General features: G+C 45.0%; 1 protein-coding gene across 1 annotated transcript in view; it reads right to left on the bottom strand.

Moving 5' to 3' along the window:
* DNAH8 (dynein axonemal heavy chain 8) overlaps positions 1 to 17,389 on the bottom strand; it is a 340,250-nt gene that overhangs the window by 204,359 nt on the left and 118,502 nt on the right. The window contains exons 29-32 of the mRNA XM_025197818.1: positions 13,199 to 13,434; positions 9,868 to 9,972; positions 4,645 to 4,758; positions 1,601 to 1,663 (exon numbers count right to left, since the gene is read on the bottom strand). Coding sequence (XP_025053603.1) covers positions 1,601 to 1,663; positions 4,645 to 4,758; positions 9,868 to 9,972; positions 13,199 to 13,434 — 518 coding nt within the window. The remainder of the gene's footprint in view (positions 1 to 1,600; positions 1,664 to 4,644; positions 4,759 to 9,867; positions 9,973 to 13,198; positions 13,435 to 17,389) is intronic.

Genomic DNA, 17,389 nt, shown 5'->3' with positions numbered 1-17,389 from the left:
TAGGCATAAGAGTATGTTTAAACTCCTGCTCTTCTGCAGAACTTAGGCCAGGACTGGGCAAAATACGGCCTACGGGCTGGATCCAGCCAGCCAAACACTTTCACCTGGCCCACGGGGCCCACAAACAAATTGTGCCCCACCCAGCCCTTCCACTCCTGAGGGTGGGAGTGAGGTGCCCACATGTACACATAGCTCCAAAAATGTACCCTATTGCTTGGCTCCCACCCTCATGGGCAGAAGAGCCCGGCTGGCCAGCCTGCAGCTTCCATACAAGGCTGCTGCTGCCACAGCCCCCGGGACCTGCTTGCTTCCCCTGTCTTCTCCTGGCTCTGGGCAGCAGGTAGGGAAGCAGTGGAGGCAGGGTTGTAGCTGGGAGGGAGTACAGAGCTTGGGGCTGGTGGCAGGGCAGAGCCCATGCCCAGGGGGACAGGGGGCAGCGGCAGTGTGGAGCTAGGGTGGGCAGCATGTGGGTGGGGAGTATGGGGACCCCCACATATACCCCCCATGGCGCACAAGCCCAGCAGGTGCTGGCAGAGGCAACAGCAGCAGGCCGGGCGCTCAGAGCACAGGTGCCCGGTGGGGCACAGCTCCAGCCAGCGCTGCACATGGCAGTGAGTGGCGCAGCATCCATGCAGCTACCTGTATCGCCAGTGCTCCCTGCACTTGTGGAGCCACTGCATTCACACAGGAGGGAGGGAAGCTCCATGTGCTGGAGCCAGGTGCCTTCCCTGCCTTCCTTGCCCTAAATGTCAAGCTATAAAATAGGCTGAACTGAGACCCTAGACAACCAAATAAACATTATTATAAAATATTACAACCTTAGAGCATTAGCAACCATAGCAAACAGATACATACTACAGTTAGTGTTAACATAACTATTACTGTAGCAGTTGAGCTCCATCTGCTGTTTTAAACTTTACTGCATTATTTGACAGAACAAGAAATCTAAACAATTAATGCAGTAAAATGTAGTAGCTGCCATATACCTGAATTTTAGCAAAGTGATAATTTGAAGAGACCTATACTTTTATAGTAATTTACAACCACACAGACAATGCAAATCACTGTTCCTTGGATTTGACGGTATTTTACATTCACCTTGTCCTCACTTTTCAGAGGCAAATGACTATAGTACATACAGAACAGCAAAGAAGGTCCGATTTCTCAAAGAAAATTAGTTTCAAAATTACTTTATTCAAGCTGATTTGGACAGAATCAGTGTCTTGGTTCTAGGACCATAAACTAAAGGTAACGTTAAATAGAAAATATCGAGCTGAGAGACAAGTATGTAGAAATGGAGAAAAAAAGAACACTAAGACTGTAGGATGTACACAGATATAAATCCCCTGTTTATGAATAAAGCAAATTAAGCAAAGTTATACGTTCATTAGGTATCTTTGCTTCAGAAATCAAGAGAAACCCTTCTACATAAAGAAAAACCCTTCTCTGTCCTTAAGATTTTACCATTAATTAACAGAGTGATGTAAAAGATGTCCTTTAATACCTTTAATTCTAGTAACAATAATCGATCTTTTCTAAATTGGTTTTGAGTCCAACAATGAATCTCAATTCAACATTTGAAAACTAACGTTTTTGTTACCTGGTATAACTGCAGTCTATTGCTAGCTTCTTGAGGTGGTATATTTGGAACCATAGGTCCTTCCTAAAATATACAAATTGTAATCAACAATAAATATTAACCCTTCCAGTGAACTAAAGCAAAGTGTATACCTATTATTCATAAACACGTACAAAAATTGCTTAAACTGTCATGGTACAAAAGAAGCCACATATGAACTGTTGAAATATGTCCATGGATCCTACTAATGGCAAAAGAGGACAGGGGCAGGGAAATTATTTTATTTAAAATGGAAACAAATGTCCATCTAATCAAATGTTGTTGTTGTAGTAGCGATAAGTAATAGTAAGAAGAGTAGTAGTAGTATCACTATTATCTTTAGATTTATATCCCACCATACACAGAAAGGCTGTGAGCATCTTACAATAAACACAATAAGAACCCACAAGATAAGAAACGGCAGCAGAATCCCCAATTGACACCCTAAACTTTAAGCTGCACTCCACCCCATGCACTCATGCTTTCCTGCTTACTGCCCAGGAAAGCAAACCTTCTGATCCATCCTAACTGCACTTCCCAACTCCCATTCACACCAGTTACACAAAACCTCTTTCTGCTTCCCAACATCATACCCACCCACTCCCACTCCCCTTTCTCACACCCAGGAGAGATCCTTCTTCCCACCCCACCATGTCCCTCTCAAACCTATGCCCTCCTCTCTTACACAGGAGGGGATGGCATCTAAAACACATAAACCTTCCCCGCACCCCCCCAACAGAAAAAAAGATTAAATTCAAAAGAACCAAAACATGGAAATAATGCAAACCTCTTTGTCCCTGTCTTCATCCCCACTGAAGGACAATGCCAAAGAGTGCCCTCGAGCATCACCCATTAGTGGATAGTATACTTTATTCTTCTTCATAATTTTCCCCTTTCAAGAACAAAGCAATGATACCCAAAGAGCTACTTTTAATAACTCCTCCTTTATTTTTAATTTGGACTTGTGATCACTTAGTACAATACCCAATATGCACTAAAATTCCTATATTGAGATTTTTAATTGCCTTTTAAACAGTGCTAACACAGTACCACTTCAGGAATGTAAGAGAAGAAAATAGATTATATACCAGCTATTCATAGACTATATACCAGCTACTTATTCAGCTATATTTGCTCCATAATTGTATATTATAGGATGCACACTAATGATGCATAGACCTTTAAATCACTTATTAAAAAGCAGTGCCCATTAGCACTGTAAAAGCATCAGACATGAATCTAACAAGAAGGAATCTAGTGCTATAAATTCTCTCAGATCCTCTCACTAAGAAAAAATATCAGTTAATACTAAGAAGACTGGAAAACAGAGTACATAGTGTGCATCTCGAAAAGCAATACACTCATAGAACTCTCTTGTATTTTTTAAGTCTTTTTGTGAGAAACATTTCAAAAGCTCTTAAGTGAATATTAATAGAAGTTAGGCTCCCAAGCCCCTTAGGTACTTTTGAAAATTCTACTCCTAGTGATATTCAAAAAAGAGCGTTGGTTAAAAAAAACATGCTTTTCACCAAAAAAGGCTATAAATTCAGCTGCTGAAAATCAAGGTAATTTCACATAACTGTAGTCTCCGTTAGCTTTGCATGCATGTCAGAGACAATTATATGATTAAAGAGAATTTTATAACTGTCATTCTGAAACATTCCATGTTCCTTTGGAAGATACTCCCACAAAGATAACATATGGTTTCTAGGCTGAAATTTGTTCAGACGATAATTGCTTGGTAATTGCAAATACAGAAAATGGCAGGTGGCAAATCTGTTCTACTTCTAAATTTGTCTCCTCATAACAAGGAAGGTGTGGAAAATTGGGAGTTAGGTATATTTGTAAGTATATGCACTTTGCCTTACCAGTTTTATATTTTCACGCTTGAATACAAAGAGCTAAATCAAAGAAGACTGTAAGAGGGAAAGCAACAGAAACTGAAACAATGAAATGAATAATGTGCTGTTAAAATTAATATGGATCCTTGGTGAAATAATGGGAAAGATATTAAGCAGTAAATAACTCCAGCCTGGCAAATCGCAGGGGTAGAAATGTTTATTTTTTTAGGTCAACTTTAGGATTAACCTTTTAAAAAGTGTTAGCTTCCTCATGAATCTCAACTGATCCCATCACCCCGCTGTTTACCTTGCTTAGCAGTGCTCTTTCCCCATGTCCCTTTCCTTTCCATATAAAACCTTTTCTTTCTGTCCTTTCATAACATCTGGCAAAGCAGGTTGTTGTCTATGAAAGTTCATGCCTTTCAACCAAGTTAATCTCTGAGGTGCCACCCTGATCTATCTTCTGCCTTAAACAGATTAGTGTAAGAAAGAAAACCTTATAGAAATTAGCGTAAACAGGAAATAAGGGAAAGAAAGCACTGTCATCAAACTGACAATACCTACTGCACCATTTCATCCAACCCTGAGATAAAGGTAACTGAGCTAAATAAAGCTTTACTAAAGCCTGCAAGGAAGAAGGCAGGGCAGGGTGGCACTTGCCTATCTGGAAAGATGAAGGTGTACTTTAAGAGAAATACATATGATGGTAATTTTTTGTTTGATAACTTTCCTCTGCATATTTTGTATCCTTGGAAAAAAATGAATAATGGTTAAATAAAGGTTGTTTTTAAGAAACTCTTTTTGAGACCTTTTAATTAGTTTTCCCATCTTAGGGTCCTGTAGAAAGAAGTTTGCAGTACCAAGCTAATTTGGTCTATTTGGTTAATGTGATTGGAAAATAGGCAGACTAAAACTCATCATCAGAGATCCAATTCAGAGTGGTAAGACTGGATGTTTTCACTATTAAAGTGGACACCGAAGAACAGTCATCTGAGGGGTGAACTTTAGGGGAATGAGAAGTTTAGCTTGCCCCAAAACCATGACAGAAAGACTATTTAATAACATGCCCTCAAGCATTCACAGAGGCAAATTAGTGGATCAAAATGTTGGCACTGAACTGGTGCTAGTCATGTATACTGACAAAACAAGCCGAAAGCTCAATAGGTAACTTGTAAACATAATTACCATTTCATATGATGTTTCGAAGTTGGACACGTCCTCACGAAAAACTGCAACTGATTCTAGCAGGCTACTCTTAAATTTGGGCTGAACTTGAACCAACTCATCTTGAACACTGACCTAAAGTATAAAAGAAAATCCATTATTTAAAAGTATATAAAACAAATTTATCAAAGACTAATAATACAGTGAGAGACATCTATTTATATATCATCAAAACTACAGAAGCCCTAAGCAAAAGAATACTTTATTTAGAGCATCAAACATAAAGAAGGTTTTATAAAATCTTCAAAGCTTTATTGTCTTATACAATGCTGTGACTTCAGCTTCTCGACTGAAAGTTAATGTGTCAACAAAATAGCAAAAAGTGCAAGTTTTATTCTAATGTATTCAAAGAAGGAAGAGAAAACAAACACCCTCCCTTTTACGGTAACTGGGGTTCCTAGAGATGTAATGTAACTCTTGGTCCCTCCAGATGTTACATTTGTTGCAGAATACATGCAAGTTTCCTGCAACAAATGGTAACATGCCAGATTTAACACCAGTAGCACATTAAAGCACTGGAAACTTTAAAGGGCTCCCAGGTAGCCCAAGATTGGCTTCAGCTGGCTGTCAGGCTGTTCAAGAGCTGGGAACTTTAACAGTCTCTGAAGCCTGTCAATGAGCCTATCTGGCTTGCAAACCCTTTTAAGTTCCGTGGAGACAAGAGACAGCCCTCTATCGCTGCTCCCAGGCTAGAGCAGGGATGGACAAAATAGAGCCCATGGGCCGGATCCAGCATGGAGGGGCTTTGTCTGAACCACGGTGGGTCCCAGTCCTGACTGGCCCAGGCACCCCCTGACCATGGTGTATCCTGTCGCCCCCTGGGCACACAGTGGGGCTGGGGCAACTCAGCAGTGGCTCCTTCTGTTTGCCACCACCACTGGCCCCAGCCCCACGGTACCACTGGGGACCCACACACACAGTGCTGCTCCGCCCCGCCCCTGGACTCACCTGCCCAAACTGAGAAGCAGCAGTGGCACCGGCCAGGCAGAAACTGCTGCTCAATGTGGGGAAAAGTGGCCACTCCCCCTCACCACTATCAGGCCCTTCTTGCTGCAGCCACCCGGAGCCCATACCCAGGCTGCCCTTCGGCTTCTCTGCACTGCCACTACTACCCCACTGGGCAGCCTGGAGGTGGCAGTGATGGCAGCAGTGGAGACGCAGGGCAGCCTGGCCACAGGCAGCTGTAGCAAGAAGGGCCCAGCAGTGGCAAGAGGCTGCCACGGGTGGATGGTGTGGAGCAAAAGTTTTGGCTGGTCCACTCCTGACAGGGTAAGTCCAGAGCAGGTGTGGAGCAGGGCTTAGGCTGCATGCTGTTGGTGATGGTAGCGAGGCACTGCAGGGCGCGTGGGCTCTGGGCTGTTGTGGGGCAGAGGCAGGTGTGGGGGAGGTTCCCATGCATACCCCACCATACCCACAAACCCTCCCCCTCAAACTCCACAACCACCCCCATCCCCACACATAATCAGACACCCCATAAGCACCACACCCACCCACACCCTTCGCCCTTACCACACAAACTCAACACCCTTTCCCACACGCACTCCGACACACCCCCACATGCCTTTCGCAGGAACCCTGCTCACTGCTATGCACACATCCCCCTCCACACACCCACACATCCCCACAAACACCACTCACAAACCTCCCATACCCACCTACCCACATCCACATATAGCCCCACACACAGCCCCCCACAAACCTCATTATCCACCCACCATACCCTCCCACACCCCTCCACACACCCCATAATATATAAGATTAAGACTTAATTTTGAGCTAGTATATGATCACTTCTATATAAATTATGCAAACACACACAAATCAGGACAAAAATATTTTTAAAAATAAAATTAAAATATGTTATTGTGGATGTTTGATTTTTAGTACTATAATTTGTATTTTTTCCAGTTCTAAAATTGCAACCCCAACCTTCCCAAATGGAGTACTTGTGGGGGGAGGGGACGGACTTTCAGTGGCAAAGGTCAAGGGTTAGGAGGTGGCGGTGAAGGTGGCAGAGCCACAGGGCAGCCCTGCACAGGCTACGGGAGGCTGTAGCAGGGAGCACTGGGCAGCAGCAAGGGGGAAGGGCCATTTTCTCCCTGTGCTGAGCAACAGCTTCTGCCTAGCTGGTGCTGTTACTGCTGCTGTTTAGCATGAGCAGGAGAGTCTGGAGCAGGTGTAGGGCGTGCCTGGTCAGGACTGTGGCATGAGTACTGGTACTGGTACCACAGGCTGGGGCCAGTGGCAGCAGCAAATGAAAGAAGCTGTCACCGCCTGGTCTGCCTAGACAGGCAATCCAGCTGTGGAGCCACCCCAGCCCCGCTGCATGCCCAGGGGGCAGCAGGATGTGCCACCGCCTGACGGGTCTTGGGCCAGGCAGGACCAAGGGACCCACAGTGGGCTGGACAAAGCCCCTCCACAGGCCAGATCTGGCCCACAAGCAGTATTTTGCCTCCCTTGTGCTATGTTACCCTCCTAAGAACTAACTCCAACTTTCACTGTAAGATAGGAGCTCACAGACTGGAGACAAGAGAGGCAGATAGAGACCTGTACGTACTAGTCAATCAGAGGAATATTATGAGCCACCAGTGGATGCAGCCATAAGAAAAGGTTATTGCATTCTCAGATGTATTAGGTGAGGTATAACTCATTACAAAGTAGTACTAGTACCCTGTGTAAGCTATTAGAAATGCTTCATTTAGAATACGATGTATATTTCTGGTGACCAATATTCAAAAAGAAGAATTTAAACTGAAGTAGATAAAAAGAATGGCTGTTTGGATGCCAAGGGAATGGAGAACCTATATTGCAAAATGAGACAAAAGAATTTGACTTGTTTAGTTCAGCAAAATGAAGGTTGAGAGATAATACGATTACTCTGTATAAATGTATCCATAAAGTATATATCGGGAAGGGAGAATAGGTATTAAACTTGAAAGAAATGTATCGTACAGTTACAAATGTTTACAAACTTGTCACAAACTAATTAGACTGGAATTTAGAAGAGGGCTTCTAATGGTCACAGTGTTAAGTTTTAGAATTATTTTCCAAACAAGATAGGCAACATGAATTGCTTCAATATGGAGCTAGACAAGTTTATGAACAGGATGGCAGGAAAGAATAGGGGTGTTCATAGAACAATAATCAGAGATTGCGATAAGTAGATTTAAGTACAGGCAACCCCCATTTAGTGCTCTTAATTGGTTCTGGAAAAACAGAGTGCTAAGCGAAACAGCGTTAAGTGAAACCCAGTTCCTCATAGGATTTAATGTAAATAAATATAATTGGTTCTGCACAACTTGCTGGCCCAGACCCTACACAGCGAGGCTCTGGCTGGCACGTGGGAAGCAGTGGGCCCATGTGCTCACCAGAACCTCCGCCCAGTGGGGCACCCTCCAGGGCACCCGACACTGGAACTATCTGCTGCTGCCAGATTGCTTCAGGCTCAGGACAGTTTTCATGCCCTGCGAGTAAGTGTGTGACTGGAACAGGGCACGGGCTGCAGCCTGGGGGCAGTGGAGCTGCAGCCTGGGGGCTGGGGAGGCTCCGCAGGCTCAGCCCCACTGCGGCCTAGAGCAGGGGACAACGCACATATGTCCTACCACCCTGAGCCCCATGCTCCTGCTGCCCCTCTAGCTTGGGCCCCATGCTCGCGCCCCCTGCCCACCTGCCCCTTCTTGCTGCCACTGCCATTCCTCCCCACCTGCCTGCCAGCCGCGGGCTCCAGCTGCCCCACCTTGGGCCCTGCCAGCCCTGGCCCTGGCCCTGGGCACTAGCCCAGGCTCCATGGTCATGCCCCCCCGCGCTTTCTCACCGCTGGCTCCAGCACCACATGCAGGAGCAAATCCCACCCTGCTGCCCCACCCTGGGCCCCCACTGGCTGTCACTCACCTCTGAACTTGCTGCTGCCGCCGCTCCTTCTCCATAGCCCCGCACTGAGCATTATAATGAAACACTCTGAGCATTAAGTGAAACTGGGTATGTATTTTAAATGAGCGCTATAGCAAAACTGCATTAAGCCGGGGTTGCCTGTATTTGGAATCCCCATAAATCAGGGTTAGCAACCTTTTGTCCCAGTGGGCCAGAGCTTGCAACTTGACCACCTGCTGCAGACTGCAGATCTGTGCCTTGTAGACAGCTCAAGCCACCTGTGCTTACTCTCACTACAGATACCCGGCTCATCTGCAGTTAGGTAAACAGAAGAGGGAGAGAACAGAAGGGAAGACTGCAGAGGAAGGTGCTGGAGAGGAGACAGGTGGCTTGACACAACTGCATACTGACCAGTCCCACATGCCTCCTCTTTCCATGAATGCTCTATCTGGCTTTTGAGGCTTTTGGGTTTTTTTTGGTTTCTACCCAACACTGAAGCTTTTGAAATTGGCTGCAGCAAGTGGCCAGAGTTTGTATGGGGTACTCTCAAATGTGTGGCTTAAAGGCCTTGCTTGCATGCTCAGTATAAAACTGATCACAAGATTAGTAGTCCAAAAGGATTTTTTCTCCAGGTTACACTTGCAAGGATTATGTGGTCTTTTGCCTTCCTCTCTAGCAAAGGACATGGGTCTTCCTAGGATCATCCAAGCACATGGCAAATCGTGGACAAATGGGAGGGAACAAAAGGCAGTGGACACACCCTGATCTCTCCTTACTCTTCACCTGTGGGTTAGGTTTTTTTAAAGGGTGCTTTGTGAATATGCTACATAGCAGAGATTGGAGTGGATGATTTTATGGATACTTTTGTACAAGAAGTGGTCTGTGAGCACAGATAACCAGACTCAGTAGCCTGGGAGGTCCCCTCCAATGCAATGTTCTTATATTTTTGTACTACTCTCTATGATCTTATTACATGGCATAAAACCAAACAGTTGGTCTAATAAAAGATATCAAATTCACCCAAGGAACCTTGTCTGCCATAAAACCAAAACAGGCATTGCTGGCCAAACTTCTGTAACCTCAGGTGCCTGGGGCATATTCATTGTATATACACCTACAGTGCAATAAAATTGGAAAAGGCACCAGAAAAATTTAAACCTACCACCCACTTTAAAAGAAAGGAGGACAATTCCTACATTGGCTACACTTTAAGAAGTACAGCTTGTGCAATGTTTCCTTTCTCTGAACTCAGCCTCATGATTCAGACTGTCTCCTAATAAGTAGAAACAAAAGGATGCAGCTTCCAATACTTACAGCTTTGGTCAGTAATTTGTTAAAAGAATATCTGAGTGTATCAACTCCTTCTGATTCTTCTTTTGTCACCTCAACTTCAAATCTGTTTAAAATAGTATAGGCTTCCTATAGAACAAGAAAAAAATTACAAATGCAGTATTTGTAATTTATTTGTAGAAATACAAACATATTTGTAAGGAATACATTAATGGAATACTGTCAAATTAGTTTAGGTCCAACATTTAAGTTGTGTTACTTTTTGTAAATGAGAATTTTTGGATGAAAACAGGTCAGGTACCAATCAGGACAACAGCAAATGAGGGTATTCTAATAAGCAGAACTGAAAGAAACTTAGAAACCCAAGACATGGGCTGGTTTCATATTCAATGTTATTTAACACCACTGTGGCAAAGCAGATTACTCATATTTTGAATTATTTGGATATATTATACATTTTAAGAAATCTTCCCAGCTCTGAGTTATTATCTGCATCAAACTTCACATTTAGAGGTTCCCTTACCCTATTTATAACAAGTTTTATTACAATATATTCACTGATTTACTGAGCATTTTATTATATAACTTTGTTATGATGAGGATGGTTTATCGGTAGATCTTCTACTTACCAGTAGTTTGGTTCTCTTAATGCTGTGGATTTTATTACCCTCATTATAGAAATAGGACATAAATTATTTAAAGGAGGAAATAGGAAAGTAAACTAATGATCATATCAAAAAGAAAAAAAGTTATGGTAACCTGAGATAAATGGCTACGTGAAGTTTGTAAGTTGTCTGGTGGCCATTTTGAAGATTGTTTTTATTCAGGGCAGCTTAAGATACCTCTAAAAACCTGGGGGGGGAGGGGGTTTCCATGCAGCCCTTTAACTCTCAGGAACACACTTTGAGGTATTAGTCACATTATAATCTTTCTCACAGGCATCAACCACAAAAGTGAAGCTAGCTGAGCCTGTTCCCACTCACACATCTTTTGCCAAAAAAAGTGTCTCCACAGTTGCTATTCTAAGACTGCAGCCTCTGCTACCTTGAAGGTCCAGACGAATAGGAAAGATAGAACTGGGTGTCATAAGCATACTGATAGCAGGACGGTCCAAATCTCCACAAAGTTTCTCCCAGTGGCCTCAGGTACACAGTGAATAGGAGGGGTGACAAGATGAAACCCAGGGACACCCCACAGGAAAGGTCCCTACGGGACAAGCACTTGCTCATCACCACCCTCAAGACCTTACTGCTAGGAAAGCGTGGAAGGGTGGTCCTGCAAATACCCACCAGATCATGAAAATTTTCAGATCATGAAAATTAGCACCTTATGGTCAACTCTAAGAACAGATCGCTGAAAGAACTAATAGGATCAACAGGGTACTAATAGGATCAACAGGGTACTGTTTCCCCTATCAATCTTCAGGAAAAGATCATGAACTAAAGCCAGGTATCCAAAAGGCTCCAGATATACCTGGAGCTGTCAAGTGACACCCATACAATCACCTTCCCCAAAAGGGGAAACGGGGATGAGGAAGTCAACGTCAAGAGATATTTTCTCAAGTAAGGGATGGACAAATGCAAACTTAAGAATGTCCAGCACTCACCCTCCCAAAATGAGGCACTGACCATGCTTACAAGCAATGGCTCCAATCTGCCTGAGGCTGGTTTTATAAGGCAGGATTGCAATCAATCCAATTCACAAATGGTTACGTGCATCTCCCAAAACTCATCTGCTGCATTGGTGAATAACAACAAATGAAACTGGTCCAGACAAGGCTGAGCTTCCCAACTCCAAATATAGACTCTATAGCTAAATTGGTGGTTCCCAAGCCACGCTTTATACAAACATTATTTCTGTAAAGTAGGTGTTGAAATAATCACAGAAGACAGTGGATGACAATTTCCAGGCAGAGATGATCAGGACTTACCAAGCCATTCACCATCTGGAAAAGTTCCACTGGACAATACTTTGCAGATACAATAACAGTGGAGAAGAAAAGCATCTTTCCTGCTGCCACTGCCATAGTATAGTCCTTTATAAACAATCTATGCCACAATCACTTGGCTTTGGCACAGGTTGAGAGTGACCTCTAACAGCCTAATCTCCAGCTCTGGGCTCTAACTGCCCACCCTCCTGTTTCAGCTGTCTCAACTCCCCTGTATACCAGGCAGATCTATGCTCCTGCTGATGTGGGAACAGGGACCTGGGTGCCGGTGTGTCTATGCCTGAGGTCAGTGTGCTGTTCCACAGTTTGACCAAGCCATTGACAGAACAGCCTGGAAATTAGCTCTGTAAAGTACTGCACTCATGTAGTGTGCATTGTGTTTTGTACACATACCCTAGCAGTGACTTTAGTCATATGAATAATCCCATTAATATCAATGAAACTATTTACTTATAAAATATATTGAATAAATGTTTGCAGGATCTACTGTTTATAAACCCTCTGGGGTAAAACCTTTTCCTTAAACTCCTCTCAAAGCACCTAGGATACATTTATACAACTAAAATAAAATAAAATATATAATCAATTACAGTAAACCTTTTCCTATACCCCTATAACAATGTGAATGAACAACATAGGAAAGTCTGGGGAATTATGCTTCTGCTGCAAGAATTTATTTTAATTTGATCCTGAAAAATAATTAGTTCTGTGTCTTTCCTGTATGAAGCCCCATTACATACCTCCCACAGCCCCCCTTTAATATGAAGGTATCAAAACTGGTGACACAATTTGGAACCTTTTTGATATGCTGATATACAACTTTTCTGGAAGAAAAATGTTAGTATTTAACCTTTTTTCTCTCCATAAAAGGTGGATAAATAAACAAAAAATGCAATTCTTTAAATTGATTAATTTATTTAGGAAACATGGAAAAAACATAGTACATGGTATATATACCAAGGATGGGCAAAATATGGTCTGTGAGCCAGATCCAGCCTACCAAGGGATTTTATTTTTCCCCACAGTGAGTCCCTCAGCCCTGCCTGGCACAGTGTGGGGGGCAGCCCATGCTGTGATGAATGCACCCAGTTCCACCACCCTCAAGTACAGGGTTGGAGCAGCATGGCAGCCAGACTCTGCTTCCAGACAGCCCTGGTGGTGGTGGCTCCTTCCGGCTGCCTCTGTTAGCGTTGCCACCACCACTGGACCTGGCCCCACTGCCTAGGCCCCCCTGCCTGTCTGCCCCACACTCACTGCCAGGGGTGCCAGACAGAGCAGGCTGGTGAGGTCTCCATGAAGACCAGCCTGGGACCCCCATAAGCAGGACACATTTGGCCAGGGGATGGGATGGGGCCATCACATTTTAAGTAAAGTTTTAAGCAAAAAGTCCCAAAAGAATGGTCTTACCTCAATAGGTCCTAAAGTCATATCTATTTGTATTTCTTTATCACGGATGTTGGATAAAGCTTCCATTGCAAATCTGACATCATCTAAGTCACGAATGGGTCGAGATAATTTCTTTAAATATTGAGTTATAAATGATATAATGTCAGTCATTTTCTTCTTGTATTCTTCATTTAAGTAACGACAGAGCAGCATTTTCCATGCTTTGGCTTCAATTGACAAAGCTAATTTCAATGGCCCTGAATTGAAAAACACACATGGCTTTATTGCATCTAAATTTTAATTCTCTCAAGAAAACCACACTACCTATATACAAGTCATGTATATATCTTTAAAATATAATTCTGGTCAGAAGAATGGCTGTATGAGCAGAACCAAATTATAACACTTAATTGCTTCATAAACATTTCAAATGTACTGGTTCATTTTTTGTGGTTGCTTTGTACATTTTATAAACCTTTAAAAACAAGTTTATTTCACTAGAAAATAAAAAAAATTAGATGAACAACAAAAGAACAAAATTGTCCAATTAAACTGTATTTATTCAGATTCTCAGACAAGTCTCATTTTCTGCAAATCAATGAAGATCCATTAAAGCTAGTGAAATTAAACTGATTTACACTAAAAAAAGGATTTGACTTGGTAGTTATTTTTGAAAAAATAAAATGTTAATAAACAACATTTATTACCACTAGCAATGGAAGATGAGTGATAGCTAACCTAATATAATCATTATATTCACAAAAGAAGGATTATGTGAAAGCATATTTATCCATTTTATATGCCCTACATTTTTTTGGAATTTTTTTTCAAAACCAAATTATATTTCCCTTTGTGGAGAAACAGGAGCCCTGAAAGAACTACAAAAGGACTATAAGATGATGAGTCACTTTGAGTGGAATGTGGGTTATTTAAGGGCTGTGTTGATGGACTTACTATTCATGTCTGCCTAAGGACAGTATTTCGGGGTTAAATTCTCTCAGGAAAATCCTATAACCCAGAAAAGTGCTTCTAATCAAAAAGGCAAAAAAGGAAAAGAACAAAAACTATTTTTCTTCTGCTGAATTTGCCAGCTGAAGTTCAGCGCACACAGACCAGTTTAAAAATGGTAGATTCCCGTCTAAGATAGACCTCGATGTACTGTCACACTTAAGCAATTTAGGGTAGACCAGTCTATCAAACTTCTACACCAGTTCCACTCCTAACTCAAGTTACATTGCAGGCATGCAGGAGCTCAGTTCATACTCGGCTGCTTCAGCCAAATGTCTAACTGACCCCACCCCTGCGCTGTCACAGAGTCAATGCAGCACAGACCCTCCACATAGCCCTGCATCCTGCCTCTGGCCAGCTGTCACCCATAGGGAGGCAGCACCAGTGGAGGGAGGGAGATGTCTGTGGCCCTGCACCAGCCCCGGCACCTGAGCACCTGTGTCCCCATGCTGTGCTACTTCACCAGGTCATGAAACACCTCTCGATGTACACAAACACCTTATGCTGAACCCAGGAGAAGCCCTGCATGCTGGCTCAGCCCCACAGGAGCCTAGCCCGGGCACCTGCACACCCACCCACAGACCCCCATGGCCCATAGCAGTTCAACCCTGCAGAAGCTCAGACCTAGCACCCATTATACACATACTCACAGATCCCCATAGCCCTGGGCACCGGCTCAGACCTGCAGAAGCCCAACCCTAGCACCAACATACCACATCTCAGTGACCAGAGCCAAGCATCCTGCCCTCAGACCTCAACATGGCCTCCCTCAAGCAGGAGCTAGTATGGGAGGCTTGCCTCTAGTGGGTCAGGGTGGCAGGAGGCAGAACATTAGGACTGGGCCTGCATGGAGGCCCTGTGGCCTCTAAGGCTCAGCCACTGCTGGTAGGTACCTAGGCCATGGGCACTTGGCATGCTACAAGGCTTTTCTTGGCCCACAGCTACAGTGTGCTACAGTGTACTACAGTGCAGGGTATGGGGAGGGCACTGAGCATCCAAACTGGGGCAAGCAAGCAGATGCCCCTGGAACCTTCAGGTGGGGCATGGCAAGCTGCCTCTGTCTTGCAGGTAAAGGTCAATGGAAATTTCCAGGCCAGGGCATACAGCATTGCCAGAATCATGGGATGTCTGCTTAAAGCCCCCGAAACGTTTGAAGTTGCGGGGATGGCCTGACCAAGGGAGCCCCAGTTAAGTGGGAGCAGGGGCCACACCCAGCTACAATGAGAGGGAGAGCCACACACCAGGACCCATACCTTTGCACATCCTCTGCTACTTCCACCCTTTTGCCCTTCCAGCCAGACCCTCACCCACCCACAGATGCTGAGATCCCACAGGTACCACCGCAAACCATGAATCATCCCATCCCTTCCTCCTCCACTACGCAACACTGGGCACACAACTGGGATTATGGGAAGATGAGGAATCTCGTCACCATCTGGGATGAGGAGGAGATCCAGCACCAGCTGCAGAAAGTATAATGCAACAGGGATATCTTCAAGTGCATCACCTAGCAGATGCAGGAGTGGGGCCACAACAGGGACTGGATGCAGTGCCAAGACCACATCAGTATAACCACACAGATGACACCAATGAAAGATCCAGGGCCTGGAGGGAGACCATGCCGTTCTGAGGAGCTGTCCTGCTCTCTCAACAAGGACAGGGCTGCTGAGACCATGCACACATACAACACTGCTCAGGGGCAGGAGGAGTCACCAGTTGGGACTCTGCCAGGATGGCAGGACAACTGAGTGCCCAAGAGCAGGTCCCCAGAGGCAACAGGGCAACAGCACAGGTGGTGGAGCCAACTCACAAGGAGTCTGTCCCATTGGTGCTAATCTCCACATCATTACAGGATGTGGGAAATGAGGTGCACCTGAACCTAGACATTGACTTCCCCTTGCACAGGGCCATAAGCAAGAAGCATGGCACACAGGAGGGGCGCCAGTGCCATCAGGGACATAACCCCACTCTCACACCCAATCAGCCTCCCCCAGTACTGGTGATCACCCCATGTGCACAGGACCCCCAAGTAGTTCCAGGTCAGTCCTGGAACTGACTGGGGGCAAGAGTGCAGCCCACCGAGCCAGGCTGTCACTGGGACAGTGTCTGGCAGGAGAGCCCACTGCCCCAGCTCATTCACCTACCAGCTGGGGAATCTGGGGGTTAGTTCTTTTGCTCCCTGCAGTCCCCTTCCTGACCCAAGCCCTGCTGTGGGGAAGGCAACACAGTTTTGGTGGGGATAGGCAGCCCTGTGCTCCGGCCTGCTGCATGACATGGGCCCCCTGGGGTCCAGTGAGGAAGAGCCAGGAATCCATGGCACCTGCTGAGACAATGCCTCCTGCCCCACTATCTCTTTCCCCGCTAGCTCAGAAGCCACCTCCCACCCCTGGTTCCACCCCACAGCCCTCTCAAGCAGACAGTGGGTTTGGGATCACCCACCTGTCCTGCTCCTACATGGGGAAGTCCATGGTCTTCACTTCTGAGTTCAGGGAGTAGTGTGCCAAGTGAAAAGCCCCTGTACCCTGTGCCTCCCCTTCAGGGTTTTGTGTTTCTTGAGTTCAGTCCCTGAGGCATTCCCCCAAACCCCTCCCTGTGTTACCTCTCAGCTGTGTGTTCCAGGGGAACCGTGGCACAGGACACAGGCTGTCTGACTCACAAGGAATCCCCCCCCCACACACACACACCTAAACAAAACTGATTAAGATGCAGTGGGTGACACACCTAAAACCCTCCAGATAAGGGTGACAAGAGTGAAACAACTGCCCTAGGTCTCATTTGCATCCAAGATGGAACCAGATGACCACTCATTTACATGGGAGATGGAGAACAGAAAGCCTGAAGCAGAGACTGCAGTGAATTCTGGGATCAGAGAAGCAGGGGAGCACTGCATGATGGGGAATCTATGCTCCAAATGCTAATCAACCCACATTTACACACACCCAGCTCAGCATTTATTGAACCAGTTCTAATCTGGATTTACAAAGGACTTTCCCCCCCCCAGACACACACGCATCTCTAAGTTTAATAGGCAACTCAGGCCATACATTCCCCGGTCCCACTATGGGAGGCCTATTTAAACTTGATGGACTAAAACTCAGTTGCCAGGTTAGGGAATGCTGAGGCAAAGAGAATGAGTCAGAGGGGGTATGGCCAACATTTAGGGTTCATCCCAGCATCCAGCCCGTTGGAGCCCTGACCACAAGT

This window comes from Alligator sinensis, unplaced genomic scaffold (assembly GCF_000455745.1).
Source record: "Alligator sinensis unplaced genomic scaffold, ASM45574v1 scaffold198_1, whole genome shotgun sequence".
NCBI classification, from domain to species: Eukaryota; Metazoa; Chordata; order Crocodylia; family Alligatoridae; genus Alligator; species Alligator sinensis.
Note: the sequence above shows the minus strand (reverse complement) of the source record. Positions and strands in the feature narration are given on the sequence as shown.